Source organism: Mustela nivalis (genome assembly GCF_964662115.1).
Source record: "Mustela nivalis genome assembly, chromosome: 9".
NCBI classification, from domain to species: Eukaryota; Metazoa; Chordata; class Mammalia; order Carnivora; family Mustelidae; genus Mustela; species Mustela nivalis.
This window is the reverse complement of record NC_139028.1, coordinates 119,083,019-119,106,001: the sequence shown is the minus strand read 5'-3', so window position 1 is coordinate 119,106,001 and position 22,983 is coordinate 119,083,019. Positions and strand designations below refer to the sequence as shown.

General features: G+C 69.3%; 1 protein-coding gene across 13 annotated transcripts in view; it reads left to right on the top strand.

Moving 5' to 3' along the window:
- BRSK2 (BR serine/threonine kinase 2) overlaps nt 1–20,782 on the top strand; it is a 58,220-nt gene extending 37,438 nt beyond the window's left edge. Inside the window, exons 3-21 of one of the 13 annotated variants that reach the window (XM_082749281.1) lie at nt 70–155; nt 2,708–2,848; nt 3,395–3,511; nt 4,027–4,060; nt 4,243–4,311; nt 4,386–4,532; nt 5,550–5,581; nt 5,911–6,075; nt 6,171–6,268; nt 6,348–6,498; nt 8,189–8,254; nt 10,103–10,163; nt 10,917–11,124; nt 11,719–11,767; nt 15,128–15,251; nt 16,273–16,453; nt 16,524–16,613; nt 19,106–19,153; nt 20,280–20,782. In XM_082749281.1, the coding sequence (XP_082605407.1) occupies nt 70–155; nt 2,708–2,848; nt 3,395–3,511; nt 4,027–4,060; nt 4,243–4,311; nt 4,386–4,532; nt 5,550–5,581; nt 5,911–6,075; nt 6,171–6,268; nt 6,348–6,498; nt 8,189–8,254; nt 10,103–10,163; nt 10,917–11,124; nt 11,719–11,767; nt 15,128–15,251; nt 16,273–16,453; nt 16,524–16,613; nt 19,106–19,153; nt 20,280–20,455 (2,043 nt within the window). In that variant the 3' untranslated portion in view covers nt 20,456–20,782. Of the gene's footprint in view, nt 1–69; nt 160–2,707; nt 2,849–3,394; nt 3,512–4,026; nt 4,061–4,242; nt 4,312–4,385; nt 4,533–5,549; nt 5,582–5,910; nt 6,076–6,170; nt 6,269–6,347; nt 6,499–8,188; nt 8,255–10,102; nt 10,164–10,916; nt 11,125–11,718; nt 11,768–15,127; nt 15,252–16,272; nt 16,454–16,523; nt 16,614–16,791; nt 16,887–19,105; nt 19,154–20,231 lie in introns of those variants that run through there. The other 12 variants (XM_082749276.1, XM_082749277.1, XM_082749285.1 and 9 more) reach the window with 12 other exon arrangements.
- Nucleotides 20,783–22,983: the final 2,201 nt, after the last annotated feature.

Below are 22,983 nucleotides of genomic sequence, written 5' to 3'. Positions count from 1 at the left end.
GATGGGGCGGTGGGTGCGGGGAGCTGGGCAGCAAGCCTGCCCCCAACCGGACCTCTTCTCCCCGAGCAGGTGGAGCGGGAGATCGCCATCCTGAAGCTCATCGAACACCCCCACGTCCTAAAGCTACACGATGTTTATGAAAACAAAAAATATTTGTAGGTATTGCCGGGTCTGGAGAGCCGGGGTGGGGCCTCGGGGAGGGCACAGGCAGCCCCCTGGGGAGGGGGCCCCGGTGAGCAGGGAGGGGAGCTCTCCGGAGGCTTCCACGCTCAGCGCTCCTGGCCCAGACCTCCTGGCCGAGCCATCAGCTTGAACCACCCAGGGGGTAGGGCTTCCTGGAGGCGGAGGCTGGCAGCCAGGGTCAAGCAGCAGGAGGCCCTTGGCCCCAGCGAGCTAATGCCACAAGCCCCTAGACTCTGCCGGGGCTCCTGGGGACTCTCCCCACTCCCACTGAGCTCCCCGTCTGCTCATCCACGCGGCTGAGACCCCAGGCCGGCCGATGGCTCACCAGGCCCCTCGCCTGACCCGCTGTCCCGCCCTCCCCGGGATGCCCGGCTCCCATGCTGCTGAGCGCGGCTGACCTCAGAGGCCAGCGGAAATCTCATGTCCCAGGCACACCTGGGTGGGAAAGCGGAGCACCCCCCAGCCCCGATCGCCAGCTGTGTGGCCTCCCTGAGCTCACCTGGGCTGTGGGTGGCGGTACCCTGCCAGGGTCCCAACAAGGGGGTGCCCAGCCCTGTCACTCCCGCTTGTGTGACCGCAGGAGGCCCAGCCTGTGATGCCCAAGCCCTCGGGCGTGTTGGCCCTGAGTGGAGAAACTTGAGCAGGGGAGGGGACCCTTGAGGGCTCAGCTCCAAGCCCCAGCCCCGGGGAGGCCTGGGAGCCCGCTGGCTCAGGTGGCCGTCTGCAGCCCACTTGTCCTGGGCAATGGGGTTGGGGCACGAAGCTGGCCACAGAGGGCAGCCCCGGGGGAGCAGGGAGGCTCGGGCACACGGGTCGAGGACGGGCCTTCGGTCCAAACCGCGGGCGCTCCGACAAGGGACTGACTCTCTGGGCCCCGTGGGCGGTGTCCCTGCTGTGCTAGCTGGGACCCCAGTGTTTGCGGGTGACAGGAGCCGGCTGGTCAGTACAAGTGTGAGGTGCTGGGTGGCAGGTCCCGGCCCTGGGGTCCCTGATGCTGTGGGCAGGAGGAACCCTGCCCCCTGAGACACGCTCCTGCACGACCCCCCACCGTCGGCCTGACTGGGGTCCCGCTTGCAGTGTGCAGTGGTGCCCCATGAGTTTGGGGGCAGGTGATGTTGGCCGCCTCCACACACAGCAGCAGATGCATCGCGTCTCACTACTGCGGGGATCTTCGTGAGGACAGACCTGGGGCGGGGGGTGACAGGCAGAGCCTCTGGCCCCAAGGAGGCCACCTTGGTGGGGGGGGGGGTCAGGAAGCCAGGGAGGGCCTGGTCAGCAGCCCAGTGCGGGGCGGGGAGGCACAGCCCAGGCAAAGGCCTGGTGACAGGGACACCACGCCCAGCACGAGGGGGATCGGGTGGCCCAGCTGGGACCTGGAGGTCCCTGCACGCTCCCTAGGACCCCCCCAAGCCCAAGGCCGCCTGGGAAGCCTGCAGCTGGAGGGCAGTCGGGGGTCCCTGCCAGTGAGGCCAGCCCAGGGCTTGTGCTTTGGTCGGACCCTCCCGCTCAGGAGCAGGGTGGGACCCCCTGGATGGCCCCTTCGGCCTGAATCCCACCCGGTGCCCTGTCCGCCTTTCCAGCCCCTGCACGCAGGGCCCCTGCACCCCCACCCCCACGGACCCCTCCCTTCCTGCACACCCTGCTCTGGAGACGCCCCCTTCCCAGCACCTCCGTGGGGTCCTGCAGGTGTCCTCGTGCGCACGTCTTGGGCCGTGCTGTGCCCCCTGCCTCGGCGTCCCTCCCTCCCTGCAGCCGCCCTCACCCTGCGGCCCTCGTCAGCAGGCTGGACACGGAATGCCCTGCCCCCACCGTGGCCCTGGGCCCCCCTGTGCCAGTGACACGATGCGGCAGAGGGGAAGGCACGAAGGGGTGGCAGAGGGGAGTGGTGGGCCTCAAGGCCACTGGCCCACCGTACCCCGTCACAGCCCTTCTGGTGGCCCAGCCCCCAGCTCCTGCACCAGTCCAGGCCTCTAGGCTCTGGGGAGCTGAGACGGGGTAGTCGCGCCCCCGCCACCGGCCAGCTGGGCCACGCCCACCTTTCCCGTCTGTTTTCCGAGGCCCGGTGTGAGGGCCACCCCTAGGGACCCCGGGCCCTGCCCTGTTCCAGCCCCTTGCTCACCCCATTTAGAGGTCCGGACTACTGGCCAGGCCTCCCTGAGGGCCCGAGTGTCTGAATCAGGGCCCTGCTCTGGGAGCCTGAGCTGGCTTAGCCTGGGAGGGCCTGGAACGGTCACGCGCGGGGGTCGTCCGCCACAGTGCCCCTCAGCCAGGGGCCCGGGGGTGGCCCTGAGCCTGGAATTCTGCACAGCAGAGGGCTCCCCGCATGGCGGTGCCTGAAGCAGGCCTGCCAGGAGGTGGGGGGAAGGGGCTTGTGCTGAGGGCGATCGAGGCTGGGACAGGTCGGGGGTGGCGCTGGGGCGGGGTGCCGGCCTGAGGCCTCTGGCCAGTGCCCCCGTGGCTGAGTGGCCCCAGGGCAGGTGGGTCGGACGTCGTGCAGCCCCCGACGCCCACCTGTGCCCCGCAGATACCTGGTGCTAGAACACGTGTCCGGCGGGGAGCTCTTTGACTACCTTGTCAAGAAGGGAAGGCTGACCCCCAAGGAGGCCCGGAAGTTCTTCCGGCAGATCATCTCCGCGCTGGACTTCTGTCACAGCCACTCTATATGGTGCGCGCCCCGACCCCCGCCCGGTGTCCCCAGCCCCGGCAGGGTGCGCCTCCGTTCCCCACGAGGGACACCCTCATCCCCCACCAGGTCCCCCTACCCCCAGGTGCCCCCCACCCCATCAGATAACCGCCCACCAGGTACCTCTGCCCCACCCTTGCCCCCCTCTGCGCCTGGAGCCGGCGGCACACGTTCTGTTGACCCACCCCCTCCGGGAGCGTCTGGAAGCTTCTGCTAGGTGTCTGCCCCAGGCTCCAGGAGCCCCTCCTCAGGCTTCTCGGGGGGGCTTGGGGTCAGGCCACTCTGGATTGGGGGTCCCAGGTCGGCCCTGGCGCAGAGCACTAATGGTGGGGCCGGGAGCATGTGGTGTGACCCCAGAGGGTCCTTGTGTCTCCGTTCCCGAGACCACAGCCACCAGGATGGTGACTTCCCATTGGCTGCCTGTGACATCACCAGGCTGGGCTGCCATTGGCCCCACACTGTGCCGATGGGCTTCTGGGGAGGGGCGGCAGCTGGGGGACTGCTCAGCCTCAACCCGCCGCCTTCCAGCCACAGGGATCTGAAGCCGGAAAACCTCCTGCTGGACGAGAAGAACAACATCCGGGTGGCCGACTTCGGGATGGCGTCGCTGCAGGTTGGCGACAGTCTGCTGGAGACCAGCTGCGGGTGAGTGTCCGACCCTGAGGCCCCTGCCCGCCCTGTCCACGCTGCCCGTGGTCGCGGCTGCCCCGCCGGGCCGGCCTGGAGCTCCAGGGCCTCTGCCTGTGCTCCCAGATTTCGCTGCCAAGGGCGATGCTGTGAAGGGACCACCTGGTGACCCTTCGGGACAGCCCCCCCCCTCCCCGGTTCCGGGAGGCGGGTCCTATCCCAGCGGCTGCCCACGCGCTCTGCGCGCTCAGCCCTGTGCTGCTTCCCGGGACGCTTCTCTCCTTTGACCGCCTGCAGTGTGGCGGAGCCCACAGCCTCCTGTGCCTCAGTCTCCCCTAGAAGCACGCAGTGGGGATTAGGTTGTGAGGGGCTCGGCCCTACCTTGAGCCTCCTGTTGGGCACCTCCTGCAGGCAGAGTGTGCCTCCGGCGTCTCCACTGGTCCTGGGGGGCAGCCCCGAGTGCGGGCGGGCTGGGGTGACCCGGGCCCACAGCGGGTCCGATCCCCGGGCCTGACGGCTGCTTTTGCCCGCAGATCCCCCCACTACGCCTGCCCTGAGGTGATCCGGGTGAGTAGCCGCCGCCCCGTCCCCCACCTCGTCACCGTCTATCCAGGGGGTTCGCCGCTGGAGCCTCGCAGCCCCCCATGCCCCGGGCCCCGTCCGACCCCCGCCCCCCCCCCCCCTGCGCCCGGGGCCGCAGCGTCCCAGCGAGGCCGGCCGCTCACCGGGTCCCCCGCTGCCGCCCACAGGGGGAGAAGTACGACGGCCGCAAGGCGGACGTGTGGAGCTGCGGCGTCATCCTCTTCGCCCTGCTGGTGGTGAGCCCCCCGCCCCCGCCCCGCCGCGCGCCCCGTGCGCCCCTCCCGCGGTGACCGCCGTCCCCTGCCCGCAGGGGGCTCTGCCCTTCGACGATGACAACCTGCGGCAGCTGCTGGAGAAGGTGAAGCGCGGCGTGTTCCACATGCCCCACTTCATCCCGCCCGACTGCCAGAGCCTGCTGCGCGGCATGATCGAGGTGGACGCCGCCCGGCGCCTCACGGTGCGTGCCGCGGCCTCCCGCTCCCTCCGACGCCGCCCCAGCCCCGCGCGGGACCCTGCCTGGGCCCCGTCCCCCCCGGGCGTCTCCTTCGGGGGCAGGATGGGCGCTCGCCGGGGGCCACCCCCTCCCCGTGCCCGTGCGGGGCGTGCGTGGTGCGCGAGCACTGGGTAAGCGGGCACGGTGTGCGCGTGCACGGGTGTGGACAGGGCTGCTGTGCCTGGCAGGGGAGCGCCGGCTGATGCCGGCCCCCGTGTCCTGGGCTCTCCGGGGCCTGGTCAGTGTGAAGGGCTCCGCGCAACCCCTGCTCCTGGCAGGTGGGCTGGGGAGGGTCCAGGAAAGCTGGTTCTCAAAGAAGCCCCCAGCTGGCCACCTCCTGCCTCCCTGGGGCTCAGTCACTGCCAGGAGGGCCGGTCCCCAGAGCATGCCGGCAGGACTCGTCTGGCTGTTCTCTCCGGGACAAGGGCGGCCCAGGGCCCAAGAGGCCACTCTCCCCCTCCCTCCCCAGCCAAGCTGTCCCCCGGGGAGCCGGGCAGAGAGCAGGGCCGGCCCCCAGCCTCCTGCTCACACCTGCACCCAGCCCCTTCCTGTGCACAGGAGGGCCGCCCTGGCCGCTTCCCCTGCCCTCCTGCCCTCCTCCCTTGACCTCCGTCCCAGAGCCCTGAGACCCCCGAGGCCACTCTGCTTTCGAGCTCAGTCCCTCTGCCGCCCAGGCCCCCCACGCCTGCAGCCCCTCCGGCCCTGCTCACCTTCCTTCTCTCTCTGCGTCAGCATTTTCTCTTCCATCGGGGGTAGGCAGGGTCGGGGTGCTGGCCTGGAGCCTCCGGGAACACAGCCCCTCCCCACACTCTTCCCGGCCTGCACCCACATTGTCCCCATGCCCTGTCCCCGTCCCGCAGCCCCTTCCTCCCCTGCTGTCCTCTCTTGCACACTCCTGAGCTCCGTGCTCCCCACCCCGCCTCCTAACGTGGGCTCCTCGGTCCCTCCTCGTACTAACTCCCTGTTTCTCTTTCCTTGTAGCTAGAGCACATTCAGAAACACATATGGTATATGTAAGTAGCTCCTCCTCCCACACCACCTGCTTTGCCTGTCACCCGTCACTGTGGCCTGGAGGGCCTGCTAGGGAAGGCGGGGGGTGACCCAGCCCAGCGCAGGCCTGGCCCAAGCCTCAGCCACTCCTGGCTCTCCAGGGTCCGGGCCGGCCTGCGCTGGGCTCGGGCAGGACGCAGGAGGCGTGCAGGGGCTGGGCACAGGGAGAGCAGTAAGACTCGGGGCCCAGGAAGGGGTGGGCCCCGCCGTCCCGGCACCTCGGGGTGGGGGTGGAGGAGGCCCAGGCTGCGGAAGAGGTGGAGAGTGACCCCGCGGTGCCTGTCGTCCGCAGAGGAGGCAAGAACGAGCCGGAGCCAGAGCAGCCCATCCCCCGCAAGGTGCAGATCCGCTCGCTGCCCAGCCTGGAGGACATGGACCCCGACGTGCTGGACAGCATGCACTCGCTGGGCTGCTTCCGGGACCGCAACAAGCTTCTGCAGGACCTGCTGTCCGAGGAGTACGTCGGCGCTGGGGCGGCGCGGCCGCGGGGCGGGGCCCCTCCGGGAGCCGGCTTGCCCATCCCTCTCGCTGCCTCCCCTCCCCACCCCGCAGGGAGAACCAGGAGAAGATGATTTATTTCCTTCTCCTGGACCGGAAAGAAAGGTACCCGAGCCACGAGGACGAGGACCTGCCCCCCAGAAATGAAATAGGTACACGGTGGCAGGGTGGTCTGGCCCCATGCTGCCCCTCTCAGGCCCAGGCTGGGCCCTGACCCCTGTCTGCACACAGACCCTCCCCGGAAGCGTGTGGACTCCCCGATGCTGAACCGGCACGGCAAGCGGCGGCCTGAACGCAAGTCCATGGAGGTGCTCAGCGTGACGGACGGCGGCTCCCCGGTGCCCGCGCGGAGGGCCATCGAGATGGCCCAGCATGGCCAGAGGTGCGTGCCTTCCAGGAGCTTCCAGTGCTCTGCCTCCTGGTGGCCTGGCCTGGCCAGCGTCGGCACCCCTCGCCGGCTGTGCTGGGCCTGGCCTGGCTCATCTCTGCCCCCCCGGCCTTGGGGCTGCGCTAAGGCCACTGGGTGGGGCCCGACAACGCTGTGCCGGGCTGCTTGGGCTGGACTGCACTGAGCTGAACTGGGCTGGGCTGGACTGAGCCACTGGGCTGGACTAATCTGGTCTGGGGTGGGCTGAGCTGGACGGGGCTGGGCTGGACTGAGCTGGTATGGGCTAGACTGGGCTGGGCTGAGCTGGGCTGAACTGGGCGAGGCTGGGCTGAGCTGGACTGGGCTGTGCTCTGTTGGCCTGTGTTGTACGGGGCTGGTTGGGCTGGACTGGAGTGGACTGGACTTGGCTACAGTGGGGTCAGGCCGTGTTCAGAGCCACCCGGAAGGCCTGTCCCCACGTGATGCTGGCCCTGTGTTTGGGTCCCCTGTGGCAGTGTGGGGGTCAAGGACAAGGAAGGAGCCTGGACACCAGCAGGTCTGGGCTGTGCCAGCAGCGCCCCCTGGAGGAAGGAAGGGTGACCTGGTCCTGCAGAGCCTCGGCTCATTCTGGCTGGCCAGGCAGGGCCCTTGGCCAGTCCTCATCCTGGCCCTGGGCAGGGCCTGCACGGGGAGGGACCCCGTGTTCCTGTCTAGGTGGGGGCTTGCGCCCTAGCCCTGGGACATGGAGACCCCGCTGTGCGGGTCCCAGCTCTGAGGCTGCCCCTGGTCAGCTCAGGGTTGAGCGCTGGGGACAGCCGGGCCTCTCAAGGTATTTGCCAGCAAATGGCCACCATCGGGATAAAACTGGGCTGGTGGTTCTCAGCTCCCTTGGTGGTCCCAAGCCTCCACTGGGGAAACAGGCTGGCTGCAGACCACCACGGCCCCTGCCCGTGGGATCTGGCACTGGAGGGGCTGGTGAGGGTGGTGGGGGAGAAGGTCTCTGCTAGCTGAGCCGCTGCCCTGACTGTGCCTCGGGTCCTGCCTGTTGTGGGCGCCCTTGTCCCCAGCAGGCCCCCAGGGCGAGAGGCTGCCTCTCCGCAGCCCACCTTTCCTGAGCCTCGCCCTGCTCTCCGGGTCGACCTCCCAGTGCGGCTGCGTGCCAACGGGGGGCCCACCGCATCTCGGCCACCCCACGTCTCTCCCTCCTCGTCCGCCCTGAGCGGGGGCCGGGCACGGGAGGCCGCCAAGCCCAGTGTCTGCTCCGCCTTCCAGGCCTGGCCACCTTGGGGCCGGAGGAGCTGGGACAGGGTCCGCTGTGGACCATCCTGGCGGTCCCTGGCGAGTCCCTTCCTGCCGGCTGCCCCTGCACAGCCCTGCCGCCCCAGGCCCTGCTTCTTCTTCCGGCTTGGCCGCTTGGCCCTGGGCCACAGCGGGCCGCTGGCCGGGGCTGGAGGGGTCCTCGGACTGGTGGTGGGTGCTGGGCACCTCCAAGGCCTGGCCAGGCCCCCCGCCAGCAGGTCACCAGGGTGGGGCGCGCCGTGGCCCCGGCACTCTCCTGCCCGACCTGCCCTCGTGTCCGCGTGCCTGGCCTCGGGCCGGGTAGGCCATGCCCAGCTCGTGTGGGGCTGCGCGGAGGCCCAGCCTCCCGGGCCGCTGAGTGGGGCTGCGTCAGTAACTCTGTTTTCTCACTTTGTTCCTGCTGTAGTAAAGCAGTGTTCAGTAAAAGCCTGGATATCGCTGAAGCCCACCCCCAATTCAGCAAAGAAGACAGGTATACACCCTGCCCGCCCATCCCCCACCCCCCAGCCCCAAGGACGACGCTGGGCCTGGTGGCAGGGCCGGGCCTGAGGCCCTGAGGAGGCGTGGGCTGCTGGGGCAAGGCCCGTGGCCAGCCTGACCGGGTGGGGAGACCCGCTGCGCTCTCCCTGCCCGGGGACCCCCGAGTGTCTGCGAGCTGCGAGGCCTCCTCTGTGTGGCTGCCCTCCCCTCCCCCACGCCGTGCTGCCCACAGGGGTCGGAGCCGGCGCGGCAGGCCAGGGCGTGGCAGGCTCCCCAGGAGGCGGCAGGAAGCATGACGGTTTCTTGGGTCTCTGCATGGGGCCCGGCGTTCCCGAGCCCCCAGCCCTGTCCCTGCAGGACCCGCTGCCCGTGGGTGACGGTGGCCGGGCCTCACCTGTTTTCCCGCCTGCTCCCGTGCCTCTCCATGCCCCTGCCTGCGCCCTGCTGGCCTCTCGCCGCCCACCTGCCCTGGCTGCTCTGCGCGCGGGCCCCTCCTTTCTGTCCCTGGCAGGTGCGGCCTGGTCAGACAGGACTGTGTGGAGGCGGCTCCCCAGCCCCCCCTTCCACTGCTGCTTTTCTGGTTTCCTTGTGCCGAGCGACGGGTGCATGGCTGGCTCAGGAGCAGGCAGGCCCCAGGCGCTGGGCCTTGCTCTTGGCGGCTGCCCGGCTGGCCTGTGGCTGCTGGGGTGGGCAGCAGCCGGGACCGATGGCCCCCAGTCCCTTCCAGCGTCTGAAAGCTTTGGACCCAGGCCTGGCTCTGGGCACTGTCCTGGCTGTGCGCAGGCGGGGCGGGGGGCGGGGGGACTGGGACCAAGGTCAGCGCCACACCCTGGCTCCGTGGCTGCGTTAGGTGGTGCAGTTGGAGGGTCCCTGCCATGGGGCCCCGGCCCGCAGATGCCGGAGCCCTGGTTGGAGTGGGCTCAGTGCCTCCCTGAGGCCCAGGGACTGGACCGGGGTGTGAGTGGGTGGGCGCGGGCCCCCTTGGGGCTGGGCTGCCTGGGGCGGGCCTTCACTCTTCCTCTTCTCTCCTGGGGCTGCCTTGCCCCCCGCCCCGCCCCATTTCCTTCCTCGAAGGGTGGCAGGTGCCAGCACCCAGGGCTGAGCGAGCATGGTGGGCCTTTTCTGAGGCCGTGTGGTGCGGTAGAGGGAGGCTCCTGCCTCGCAGGCGGCCTGGTTCCTGCCCCGCCAGGTCTGCGGGCCCAGTGGGGCCAGTGGTGGACCAGGCTCGTGGTCCCTGCCAGTGCTCACCCCAGCCTGGCCTGGCCCCAGCCCTCGGGGTGCCAGTGAGGAGAGGGCTATGGGCTGGCATGCTGTGGGCAGCTCTGGGCCAGGCAGGTGGGCTGTGGGCATGGAGGACTGAGCCAGTGCCCACTTGGTGGCCCACACGCTAGGACGGGAGACTCTGTCGAGCACAGGACTCAGGGCCTGTGACAATTCAGCTTTGGGGGTTCTGGCCGGGCTCAGAGCACCAGGAGCTGGAGAGCGGACCTGACACAGGGGCTGGACGCAGCTCCCAGGAAGCACCTGTCTCCCCTCGTCCCTCCGTCCACCCAAGCCCCAGACAACACCCGTGCTGAGGGCTCCCTGGTGCCACCCGGCCTGGAGGATACGAGCCCGAGACGGGCATCGAGCCCCCCCACTGGGCTCTGACGGGGCCTCCCCGGTCCTGGGAGAGGCGGGGCGGGGACAGCAGGACAGCCCTGCGTGTGGCCAGGTGTGCGCAGGCCAGGGCGGCCTCAAGGCTCTCGGCCGGGGCTCCCGGCCCCTCGGAGGGTCGGCCCGGGGGAGAGAAGCCGGGAGCTGCGGCCCCCGGCTGACCTGCCCGCACCGGTGTCCCCAGGTCCAGGTCCATCAGTGGCGCTTCCTCGGGCCTGTCCGCCAGCCCGCTGAGCAGCCCCCGGGTGAGCCCCCGCCCCGACCCCCAGCTCCCAGAAGCCCAGCGTGCACCGGCGGGGGGGGCAGGGAGGCTCCCAGAGCCCAGGCTGGGCCCGTGCCCCCCCACCTGCTGCCGGGCCCCCGTGGTTGCTTCTGCTGTGGCTAACTGCACGTTCTTTTGTTTTGTTTGTTTGTTTTCTCGTCTGTTATTTGTTTTCTTTTATGGCAAATGCTCCCACCCCCCATGCCCGCCTGTCCCCGCCGGTCCTGCCTTGGGGTCCTGCTTGAACATTTCTTTCGGGTCCTCCTGGTGCTGTGTGTGTGCATGCGGGGGGGGGGCGGGGGGCGCTCGCATGGCGGACCCTCGGGGACCCTCGCGCTCTGCCCCCGCCCTCCGCACCACCCTGTAGCCTGTTAGAAAGTTTGCCCTGCCCCCCCCACCCCCCGAGAGCCCCTTCGTGGCCTGCCCCCTGGCCACCTCCGCGGAGCCGGAAGCTTGCCGGAGCGCCTCTCGGCCCGGACACGTCCTCCCTCCACAGGCCGCCTCACGGCCCAACCCCAAGACCCAGACCTTGCCGAGCAAGGCCAAGCTGACCGACAAGCCGCTGCAGGGCACCAAGTCCAACCCACTCCCAGCCGGCACCCAGGCCCGACCCCCTGTCCCAGGGGGCCCAGGCCCCCAGCTTGCCCTGCCCCCGGGCCCGCCGACCCTGCCGGCCTCGACCCGGCTCCTGGCCGCCGGGACTGAACCAAACACCAAATCTGTCCCCACCATACAGGTGACCCCTCACCCCTCTCCAAGGGGTAGTCCCCTCCCCACCCCTAAGGGGACGCCCGTGCATACGCCCAAGGAGAGCCCGGCCGGCACGCCGAACCCCACGCCCCCGTCCAGCCCCAGCGTCGGAGGGGTGCCCTGGAGGACGCGGCTCAACTCCATCAAGAACAGCTTCCTGGGGTCGCCCCGCTTCCACCGCCGGAAACTGCAGGGTCCGTGGAGGGACGCGGGTCGCCGCTCTGCGCCGGGCCCCGGGCAGTAGTCTGTTCTCTAGGCCAGCACAGGCCCAGGCGGGGCCTCCAGATGGCGGCTCGCTCCCAGGCTTGCCCGCTGCGCATGGGGGCCTGGTGGCCGTGGCCTCGGGGCCCCTCCCAGCTCCGGGGCTTCTCTTCAGCCCAGTGGTCACTTGAGGCCAGGCTCCTGGAGCCCTGGGAGGACAGCCAGAGGCCAGAGTCCAGGCGGGTGGGCGGAGGGCCGTCCGCAGGCCTGTGGGACGGGGTTGCGGGGGGAGCCCGTTGCAGAGTGCCAGCTGCCAAAGCTCCATGGGCACTGCCAGGCCATCCGGACCTGCGGCACAGCCAATGGGTGGGCGCGGGGGACCAGGGCCATCTGTCGGGGGACAGCAGGGACAGCTGGAGGCCAGAGTAGGCCTGGCCTGATTATAGCACCAGAGGCTGGGGCAGCCCCCTGGCCCTGGGCTCTGGCAGGGGCAGGAGCCCGTGGGCGCGTGGGACTGCGGGCACAGCGTTGGGGCAGGGGCGACAAGAGCACGGCGGTCATGTCTTTTGTCCTTTCCACGTGCACAGTTCCAACACCCGAGGAGATGTCCAACCTGACCCCGGAGTCGTCTCCAGAGTAAGTGGCGGCTGCCCAAGGTTGAGGGGGAGCCCCTGGCCGCTATCCCGGTGCCCAGACACCGAGGTGGCCGGGGGTCTGCGCTGGAGCCTCCCACACGGCAGGCCAGGGGGCCCTCAAAGGCTGCAGGATGAAGCACCCCAGCCTCTCCAGGTCTTCTCTCCTCTCTCCCTGTGCCCCTGGGCTTGCCCAGGTCCCCCCTCTACCTCCCGCTTGGGACACCTCCTCTCCAGCACCCACAGCTCTGTCTCGGACACCCGGAATGCCAGGTTAGGGAGCAGGACTCTCAGTGCAGAGGGAGCTGGCTGGCCCCTCCTGGCTGGGCTCAGAAGCCACAGCCTGGGGCTGGCAGGAGGCAACGGACGGCACAGCCAGGCCTCGGCGGGGCTGGGGCTTGCCCGCTGAAGGCTCCGGCCTGCACGCTGGGGGAGCCGTGGGGACCAGAACCCCAGCCTCATGGCACGGGTGCTCACCCTGATCTGGACACGGGCTCAGCCCCAGTACAGGGAGCCCGAGGAGGACCGGCCTGTGGGGTTTGCAGCCGGGCAGCCTCCAAGGAGGCCTGTGCTGGACACAACGGAGGCGGAATGTGGCCAGAAACTTGGGGGCTCGCGGGGACGGAGCGTCTCAAGGTGAAAACTTGGTGCCAGCCGAAGAGGATGAGGAAGAGCCATGGACTGGCGTGGCGGGAGCTCGTGTCCAGGGGAGGGTGGCGTTGTTCAAGGCCAGGAGCAGCCAGGCCCTCTGCAGACCTTTGCCAAGAGGAGGGAGCTGCCGTGGGAGGCGGTGGGCGAGCAGAGCCACAGCTCAGCCCACAGCCAGTCTGGACCGAGAGGACTCGCTGGAGCAGCCCTGCCTGCTCTCCTCACCCCGGCAGCGGCCTTGGTCCTGCAGCCCCGGGAAGACGACGCACACAGGAACCTGCTGCGGACGCTGGGCAGGGCTGGCGAGGGCACAGGCAGCCTCCGCAGAGGCCACAGTCTCGTCGCCAAGCAGAAGTGCCACCACGTGGCTTGCTCTGCGTGAGGCCTGGGGATGCGGGCTGACTCTGGGCCGCAGTGTGTCGGGGTTAGGGAACCCATCCCACCGTTAGTGCCCCTCGGCCGAAACGTCCTGCTGTTGTCACGGCGCTCGCAGACACCCCTGTAACGGGATTGTTGGGCGTTCAGGCTGGTTAGACCCCACGGCACCTGACGCCGAGTCGGTGGCCCACAGCCTCCCCTCCTTCCCCCTCCAGTCCCTCCAGAGGCCTCGCCGCCCCCACCCCCAGGGGTCCTGGCCAGCGCCCACCGCCTGGCGGGTGTGGCCGATGGGACGGAGCAGGCACGCCGTGGCCCCAGAGGCCTGTGCAGCTAGTGCCTCCTATGGAGGACGCGCTCGCCTGCGGCGTGTCGGGGTCCGCAGGGAAGCTCCCGGGACGGCGCGTGTGCATGAGTGTGCAGGTCTGGAGGCTGGCAGGTCTGAGACCGCAGATTCAGCAGGTGCAGGTTCCGGTTTGGGTGACGTCACAGCCCTGAGTGTGACATGTGCAGGTGGGGAATTCACGCTGTGGCGTTGAGTAGCACTTGGGGAAGCTGCAGCCTTTGCTCCGGAGGCCTTCACCTGCTTGGACAAGGCCCACCACGCCAGGAGAGTGGTCTGCTTTACTCCGAGATGCCCAGCAGCTGCCTGGATGGCCCAGCCCGCACCGCAGTTGGTTGGCACTGCCTCTCTGGCTCCTTCAGGCTTCTTCCGGGCACGGGACTGCCTATTCCACCCGGTGCCAAACTGCCAGCTCCCACACTGCAAACAAGTCGTGTTTTTGGTGCTGTTCTTTGTCAAGGGAGGAAGCAGGAACCCTGTATGCGGGTCCCAGAACTGCCCCTCTGTGTACTTGCTGGGCTGCAGGTGCTAGGGCACGGCGGGGAGCAGCTGGACCTAGAGCGCACAGTGGGCAGAAGGCAGGATGTGGGGGAGAAGGCAGGACATGCCTGCCCGTCATCCCCTCCGCGCTGTGGTTGGCCCGGGATCCCTGGGCCGAGAAGGGGCCAGCGGTGGAATCGGGCACGGAAAGGGAAATCACGTGCTTGGGAAAGCCACCGAGAGGTGCCGGAGAATCTGCCCTTACAGTTCCCCCTGCCAGCGCTGATGCCCATGCCGGGGCAAGATGATGGGCCGCGGCCCTGCTTGTGCCTCGTGGGCCGAATGGGTGTGTTCCATCGGCGGAGCCGCGGGACGGCAGTCAGGACACGTTGGCCCTGCCACCTGGCAGATGGCTCTGGGCTCAGCAGCTCTGACACCACCCACTCCACGTCTCGGGTTCTGTGGGTCAGGCCCCAGGCCGGCTCAGGAGGTCCCTCCACCTTACAGTCTGTGGGCTGTGGTCACCTCCAGGCTCAGCTGGGTCAGGACCTGTGGCCAAGCTCCTGTAGTCGGCGGTGGGATTCAGGGCCTGTTGGCTTCTGGACCAAGGGCCGCTCCATCACCATGCAGTGGAGACCTGCTAGCAAGCAGGAGACATGGCCTTGAGTGCCATGTTTTTGGAGGTGACATCTGTCACTCATTCTGCTTAGAAGAAAGTACTGGCCTGTCCCCGCCTCAGGGAGGGGTGTGCAGGATCACGGGGCCATCTGAGGGCACCCATGCTAGTGTGCACGGCAGTGGGGGGGTTGCAGGCAGCGCAGGTCAGATGCAGATGCTGGGCAGGGTAACAAGGCTGGACAGAAGACAGGGCAGGAAGGGGAGCCCTGGGCACCAGTGAGGGAGGGGTTGTGTGCAGGAGGGTATACCGCTGACCTGCCCAGCACAGCACTGGGCTTTGGAACAGCCTTTGTGTCCCAGACTGACCTGGGCTGGGCAGCAGGCAGCTGAGTAGCCCCTGGTCCTCGAGGACGGGGTGGCTGGGGGGAGCCGAGGCTGTCCCACCAGATGGGAGGGGCACGTAGCATCCCGAGCCCTCAGGCCCCACTGTCCATGCAGGGTCTCTCCCGTTCACTTGTCCGTATGGGTGCAGAGCTCCCCCACCAGCCCCGACCCCGTACCCTGGCCTTCCGCATTGCCCCCCCCCCCATACAGTCCCAGGGCCAGGGGACACCTTCTTCCAGGTGGCTGCAGGACTGCTGCAAATTGCCCCAAAACTTGGTGGCTGAAACAGAGAGGAGCAGGCCTGGGTGTCAGGGTGTGCTCTGCTGTCCTTTCTGGTGGGCACTGCCCGGGCCCAGGCAGGGGCGGGTACGGGGCCAGGCCGAGACCGTGGCATTAGCATTAGCCCTGTAGGGTCAGGGCGGCAGGAGTCGGGGCAGTAAGCTGGCCCTGCCCAGGAGGCTTGGCTGACAGCACACCCTGACGCGAGCTGCCCTCTGCCCCCTCCCCCTCCCGCAGGCTCGCCAAGAAGTCCTGGTTCGGGAACTTTATCAACCTGGAGAAGGAGGAGCAGATCTTCGTGGTCATCAAGGACAAAGCCCTGAGCTCCATCAAAGCGGACATAGTTCACGCCTTCCTGTCGGTGAGCCTCCCCCCGGCTGGGGACACGCGTCCCACATGGACACTGGCTGGAGCCAGAAGGTCGCTGCACGGCCCCAGGCTGGGGAGGGAGGCCGGCTGTCATCGTGAGCAGCCCCAGCTGCGGGAGCAGCAGGTTGGGTGGGGACAGCTCACTGAGACAGGGAGTGAAGCACAGGCTGCTCGCGGGGGCGGGGACCGGGGCCTGGACACAGAGGGACCTCTGCCGAGTCCGTCCCAGGGCCTGTCTCTGGCTCCCATGCGCGCTCCCCACCCCCCACTGGCTGCCGCCTCCTGGAGCCCCTCTGGCTCCACAGAGGCCAGGCTGTGCTCGGGCCCTGGGGGTGCTCCATTCGCGTCTGTGAGACCCTGAGCGCGAGGAACAGAAAGCCCCGAATGTCTGCTTCCAGCGTCCTGCAGGGGGCCTGGCCCGGCGTGGGGTCCCCTGGGGACCCCCCACCCCCCCGTTCAGGGCTGGGACCTGTCATGGGTTTCTTCAGCCTGGTGTGGCCTCAGCTCAGGTTCCCCAAGGGCTGGGGGCCCAGCTGCCATGGCGGCCTGGTTCGGCCCCCGGCATGCACCGGGCCTTCCAACTGCGAGGCCAGCACAGCACTCCTGGGCTGCAGAGCCCTGGCCTGGGGTGACCCCTCCAGGGCCAGACGGCCTCCTGACTTGGTTTCAAGGGCATTTCCCCTGGCTGCTCCTATGCCAAGTGCTCAGAGGCCTCTCTGCCCATCCTGGGAGCGGCCCCTTTCCCGAGCCCACAGAGCAGTGGGTGCCAACCTCGGCAATGGCCGTGGGGCCCCTGCCTCGGAGGCCCTCACCCTGGTCCTGGCTGCTGCGTCGTGGGGTCTCCTTGACCCTGTCTCCCCCAGCCCGCTCCTCTTCCACTCTGCTCCCACGTCCCCAACCCGCACCCAAGCCAAGAGGCAGAGGTCCGGGCCCGGCTTGCGGGGGGTGCGGTGGTGCGGGCGGGTGTCCCTGCACACCCCCGCCGCCCACCCACGCCGCCCTCCCGCCCGCAGATCCCCAGCCTCAGCCACAGCGTCATCTCCCAGACGAGCTTCCGGGCGGAGTATAAGGCGACGGGGGGCCCGGCCGTGTTCCAGAAGCCGGTCAAATTCCAAGTGGACATCACCTACACCGAGGGCGGGGCGGCGCACAAGGAGAACGGCATCTACTCCGTCACATTCACGCTCCTGTCAGGTGAGCCGTGGGCCGGGCGCGGGCTCCGGGCACCAGCCCCGTCCCGGCCGTGACGCCCTGTTTCCCCCAGGCCCCAGCCGCCGCTTCAAGAGGGTCGTGGAGACCATTCAGACCCAGTTACTGAGCACACATGACCAGCCCTCCGCCCAGCACTTGTCAGGTGAGCGGGGGCTCAGCTCGGGCCGCCCTGCGGGCTGGTGAGCAGGGGTGTGGCCCCTCTGACGTGGCCCCCCCAGGGGGCAGGGCCCTCCCCGGCACAGTGGGCCGGCCCATCTCTGCACACCCAGGGAGGTAGGGCCCAGCACACCACACTGAAAGGCGCCTCTTGTCCACTGTAGAACCCCCCCCGCCAGCGCCAGGACTAAGCTGGGGTGCTGGGCTTAAGGGCCAGAAGGTGGCCACCAGCTACGAGAGTAGCCTCTGACGCTGGCAGGTAAGGTGTCTGGCCCCGCCACAGGGGCAGGGAGGGGGCTGCGGGCAGGTCCTCTGGCGAGAGCCAGACTGGCCCCCAGAAGGGCACCCCGTGCCCGCTCACACATCCAGCGGCCACTCCTGGGCCTGGAGAGGCCGCATAGGGCCCAGCACCTAGGCTGAGCAGCCAGTCACGGGCAGCCTGGCCCCGGGTCAGTGAGGGCAGGAGAGCAGTGGCCAAGGTCCTGCGTGGGAGCCGGCCGCCCTCGGGGCTCCTCCAGTGGTACCCTGCGAGGCTGTGGGCCCAGCGCCCACGCTGGCTGACGCACGGTGGGGCTGCCTGCTGCCCGCCTTCCCGGCGACAGGCCTGTGATCATCTGGCCATGAGTTCCCAAAGGAGGAGCTCCCCAGCCGGGCCTATAGGGGGTCACACGGAAAGGGTCGGCCCAGGCCTGGACGTGCTGGGGCTCCGAGGGCCCGAGAGGGCCCACACCGCTCAGCATCTGGCGGGGAGTGGGCTACGTGCCCCCTGTGGGGGGGGGTGAGCCTGTGCCTGGGCCGGGCGGGCACGTGCTTGCGTCACTGTCCATTAGCGAGGCCGTGGCGGCTGTCGGAATGTTGGGAAGGCACGGCTTGCCGGGAGGCCCGTGTCAGGGTCAGGGTCTGGGGCCCGGAGCGCCCCATCCAGCCAGAGCCCCGTCGCTCGAGCATCCCCGGCAGCTGGCTGGCGCCTCCGTGGGCCCCTCGTCCAGCCTGGCCCGCCCGTCCCTCACCCCCGCCATCCTCATTTCATTGTGTGTGTTTACCCTGTTCTCTCCCGACATGTGCCTCGTCGCCCCATGGGGAGGGCAGGGCAGGGCTGGCCCAGCAGCCTGGCCCCGGGAGCCGGGTTGGCATAGGAGGCAGGCCGTGGGGCAGGGGTGTCTCCCCGAGCTTTGAAGGCGCCCATCTCAGAGCAGAATAGGGGTGACAGAGGGAAACTGAGGCCAGGGAAGGACAGAGCTTGTCCAGTGAGGTGAGCAAAGGCCAGTGCCTGTTGCGCTGTCCAGCGGATGCCTGGGCTTGCAGCCACTGTCTGGGGGTCACAGTCTCTCTGCCCCTGGCTGGGCCATGGACAGTAACCTAAGAGGGGTCATCCTGCCCCTTAGCAGGCGTCCCTCGTGCCAAGTCCCAGGCGCAGCAGTGAACGAGCTAGACACCACCCTTCTCCTGGGCTCTGCCCCGGTCCTAACCCCGTGCCAGAGCAGGGGCCTCCGTTAGCCCTGTCCCTGCAAGCTCCTGGGTGCCCCGTCTGGGCCTCAAGCCCATCTCCCCTGCCCTCCTTCAGGGGCCTTAGACCTGGGAAGCCTAATCCAGGACGCCAGCCCATGCCCTAGCCCCCTCCCCAGGCCTTCTGAGGGTCTCCTTGGACTCTGGCCTTTCCCAGCACCCTCCTCCCTCCCCACCCCCCTGCTCTGGGTGCCCTCCTCTGGCGAGCTCAGTCCTAGAGCCGCTGGGAGCAGGGGGCAGAAGTGGGGGCCGCTCAGCTACCAGGGCAAGACATCTGGTGGCTGCTCCAACAGGGACAGGAGGCCGAGAGGTCACCTCCCTCTCAGCGGGGGCCCCTGTGAGGGCCTTGAGGGAGAAGCCCCCAGCCTAGTCCCTGCTGGGGGCTAGGGTCAGAGACGGGAGACGGTCAGAGAAGGGCGAGGCGACTCGAGCTGAGGGCAGGTGGGAGCTGTGCAGCTGCCGGAGCCGCACAGTGGCAGAGGGAGGACACACAAGTGGCCAGAGCCTGGCATTCTCGGCACCAGAGCCTATGTCTGGGGCCCAGGGGAGGACAGAGGGAATGGAGGACCAGGCCCAGGACACCCGAGGGCAGGGCAAGGCCTGTGTTCTGGCTCTGGTGGCAGGACTTTTCCTCTGCCCTGAGAAGGCCCCCACTCAGTGCCCACGTTCTGGGCAGGCCGCACCCCAGGCTCCACCCCCCAGCCCCCCCCCCGAGCCCCCCCTCCCCCCGCTCTGGGCTCCACCTCTTCCGGCATTGCCCCTCCCTCTGGTGGGCCGGCCCCAGCAAACCCCCTACTCGGCTATGGCCCCGCCCCACGCCGGGCCCCGCCCCACGCCGGGCCCCGCCCCACGCCGGGCCCCGCCCCTCCCCGGGGGCCTGGCCAGAGGCTGAGGGCAGCGCCTGGCCAGGAGTCCAAGCGGGAAGACTTTTTCACACGTCTCCCTCCCTCCTTTCTCCATTCTGTGCTTCAGACACCACTAACTGTATGGAAATGATGACGGGGAGGCTTTCCAAATGTGGTAAGAACCCCCCACGCTCACCTGGGACCCCCCAGCCTATACCCCCACCTGCAGCCTGCTCCTGGCAGGGTGCTGCCCCCACCACCCTTAGGGCCATCCTGGGGTTCCTGTGTATACGCGGGGTCCAGACGTGCACACTCGTGCCCACCCAGTCCCCCACCTCTGCGAGGAGCAGCCTCGGTCACCCACCGCCCTAGGGCAGCCACAGGCCCTGCCCTAGGATCCAAGCAGGCCAGGAAGGGACCCCAAGGCTCAGAGCAGTAAAGGGTCCTCATGCCCCAGAGCTGGCAAGGGTCCTGCGTGTGGGCTCTGGCCTGGGGTCTGGGTGGACTGCAGCTCTTGAGCAGGAGGCTGGTAACGCTCTCCGTGCCCTGGAGGGGGGTGACGGCGTGCGGTGCGAGTGCACCGCCGCTGGGGCCGCGGGAGTCAGGTCTGACGATCAGAGCAGAGCAGAGGCCGCAGGACAGCGAGAACAGGCCCACCCAGGTGGGGGTGGTCAGACCATGTCTGCCTCTTCCTCTTGCGCTCAGGACAGGCCCTCTGGGATCAGGGCTCCACTCTGGCTGCCTGCCCCCGGCCCTCCCACACCCAAGCCCTCCACGCCTGTCCACCCATCCGTCCATCTGTCTGTCTGCTGCTGACCTCTGTGTCCATGCGGTGCTGCCCGGGCTGGCCAGGGGCGGGGCTCCAAGGCTCCGGGGAGGAGCGTGGCGGGCGCGCTGGCTGCAGCCTCCCCGGCCCAGGGTCGGCTCCCCGGCCGCACGCACGGAGCCGGCCTGGGGGGCCCCGGCTCCTGCTCAGCCCTGCGGCGTGCGGGCGCGGTGGTTCCTCCTCCGCCGCGGGGTCCGCCGAGGGACGGGCCGGCCCGGCCTGCCCGGGATGGGGGAGGGGAGGGGCCCGGCCCGGGGAGGGAGGAGGAGGGGGGTCCCTCCGCGCGCCCGCCCCGCCCGCCGCCCGCCCGCCCGGCCGGCCGCGCCTCGCTGGTGGGCCCGGCCCCGGCGGCGACCGCGGGTTCACGCGTGTGTTCTCTCTCCCCTCCCCCCTCTTCTGTTTCTCTCCTTCTGTTCTGTGCACCCAGGCAGCCCATTGAGTAGCTTCTTTGACGTAATTAAACAACTTTTTTCAGACGAGAAGAACGGGCAGGCGGCCCCGGCCCCCAGCACGGCCGCCAAGCGGAGTGCCCACGGCCCCCTCGGTGACGCCGCGGCCGCCGGCCCGGGCCCTGGAGGGGACGCCGCGCGCCCGCCGGCCCCGGACCCGGCCCGGACGGCGCCGCCCGCCGCCCGCCGCGAGCAGCCTTAGCCCCGTAGCCGCTGCCCCCGCCGGCCGCCCGGGGAGGAGAGGAAAGGGGGCACGGGGGCCACCGCCCGCGCCGCCGCGCCCGCGCTTTCTCTCTCCCGCTGTCTCTGTCTCTGCCTGTCTCTGACGCGGCCACTGTTTCCGCTCTGATACCAGGAACTGTCCCGAAAACTTAACATGTCACCTCCACGAGGCCGTCCTCGGGGCTCCGCGCCGGACACCGGCTGACCGAAGGCAGCTGCCGCGGACCCGCCCTCCCTCGTCTCCTGCTGCCGCCGCCGCCCCGCCCCCCCGCGCCGAGGCCCCGCCCCCTCCGCGCGCCGGCCCCCGCCCCCGCGCCGAGGCCCCGCCCCCTTCGCGCGCCGGCCGGCGTGGCGGCTCCGCCCGGGCTCGGCTCCGGACCGGCGGGGAACGCCCCCCCCCCCCCGCCCCTCCGCCGCGCGGCAGGCCCAGGCCGGCGTCCGGGGCAGGGCCGCGGCGGGCCGAGTCGGCCGGCCAGCCCGCCCGCGTCCGCCCCGCCCCGCCCCGCCCCGCCGCCCCTCCCGCCGCTCGCTCGCGTCCGCCGCCCCCGCCCCCCGCTCGCCCGGGGCTGCCGCGTGCGCTCGCGCTTGGCGACCCTTCCCGGCCCGGTGGACACGGACCCTGGAGGCCCCGGAGCCGCCTGCCCGCGCCAGGGCCGGCCGAGACCAGTGTTATTTATTTGCTGCGTTAACTTATTGAGTCCCTTACTCCTCCGTTCAGGGAAGGGGCAGCGGCCGTCGGTCTGTCTGCGTGTCTGGGGCGGGGTGGGGGCCGCGGCGCCCGGAGGCTGGAGCCGGCAGAGCGCCCAAGGGGGGCGGCGGCGGGGGCAGGCTGGCGGGGGCAGCGCCCGCGAGCTACTGTAAACTTTAAAGAATTCCTGCAAGATATTTTTATAAACTTTTTTTCTTGGTTGTTTTTGGAAAAGGGTGTGGGGGTGGGGGGAGCCGCTGGGGCAGGGCCAGGTTTTGTGTTCGGGTCTTTCTATATACATGCACATATATATATATTTAAGGAACGGCGCGGTCCGCTCTGTCCCATGTTCTGTCCCGTCCCTGCGCAGAAACGACTCCAGCCCCACGGGGGCCCGGGGCGCCGTCGGGGGAGCGGGATGGCACCGCCCAGGGGCGCGCGGCCCGGCGCAGGCTGGGGACCATCTAGGTTTTGCGGCTGAGAGTGCGGGTAGCAGAAACGCCCTGAGCTGGCCTCCCACACACAGGACAGCAGAGGCACCGCAGGGTTTTTTTTACTAAAATGACAAAAAGTTTTTAAAAAAAAAAGGAAAAAGTAAAAGAAAGTTAGCGGCACTCTCCGCAGTGTGTGTTCTCTGTACACAGCGAGGTGGTGGGATGCGGCCGCCTCGCTTCGTCCTGTCCCCAGCTTCTGCTGCTTTGTGTTGGTGGGCCCGGTCCCTCCAGGCCGGCGCCGAGCCCGCGTGTTGCGAGCGCCCAGGTGCCCGGCTGCCCCCGGGAGGCGCCGGGGGACAGGGGCCGGCCGGCGGGTTCCGATTGCATGCCTTTGCGGTAAGGAGTCCACTTTGCTTCTGGTGTCTCCTCCGCACCCCCCCCCCCCCCGCCTCCCCCTTGTGAATCGCTCTTAACGCTTCGGTTACGCCGCCCCCCACCACCGCTGGGATCTCCGCACACAGACAGTCACACACCCACAGCAGCTACGCCTCGCGGCACGAGCGGGAGGGGCTTCTCCAGAGACAGAAGACACCGAAAGCAATACCTCTTGTCAGCCTTCCTCTTTTGTACTCGGGACACACGCGGACGTCACGGAAACAAGCCCCACCCAGTGTATTCCTGTCGAATAACTGTGAGCACCCTTAGTTCAAGAACAATAAATTCCTTCAGTAAAAACACCCGACGCCAGTCTCCGTCCGGGGGGGGGGATGTGGGGCGAGCGGGAGCAGCTCCTGTCCCCAACCCACTCCTCCGGGCTCTGCCGCTGTGCATGATGCTCGATGCCACCTTCTGCCCCGGGTGAAGAGGGCAGACCCACCCCCGTGCAGGGTCAGGGGTCTGCCTCCACACTGAGTAGGCATCGTGGGCTGGACTGGAGGCGGGGAAGGCCCCTGGGGAGGGGGCACGGGGAGGCACTGCCCCGCCTGCTCCTGCAGGTCTGCTGTCGTCCCCCAAAGTGGGGGTCAGCTGTGGGGTCAGCTGGCATCTAGAGAATGAGCCTTCCTCCTGCCCTTGCTTGGCAAGAGGCGGATGGGGTGCGGGGACGCAGCCCTGGAGGTGATGGGCCAGAGAATTTGGGCCGGCCTCTTCCACAGAGGGAAAAGGTCCCAGCCGGTGCCCACCGTGCCTGCCAGCCTTGTAGGCAGCACGACCGTGCACTGACCAGCCACTCCTCTGCTGCTGCAGCACGAAGGGCAAGTCCAGACCCCCAGGAGCCCCAGGGCCACCCAGCCCCAGGTCACACAGCAGCACCTGGGAGTCCGCCTCCCACACAGCCGTTGAGGACGGGCGAGCAGCAGCGAACCACGCCACCCACCTCCCTCACAG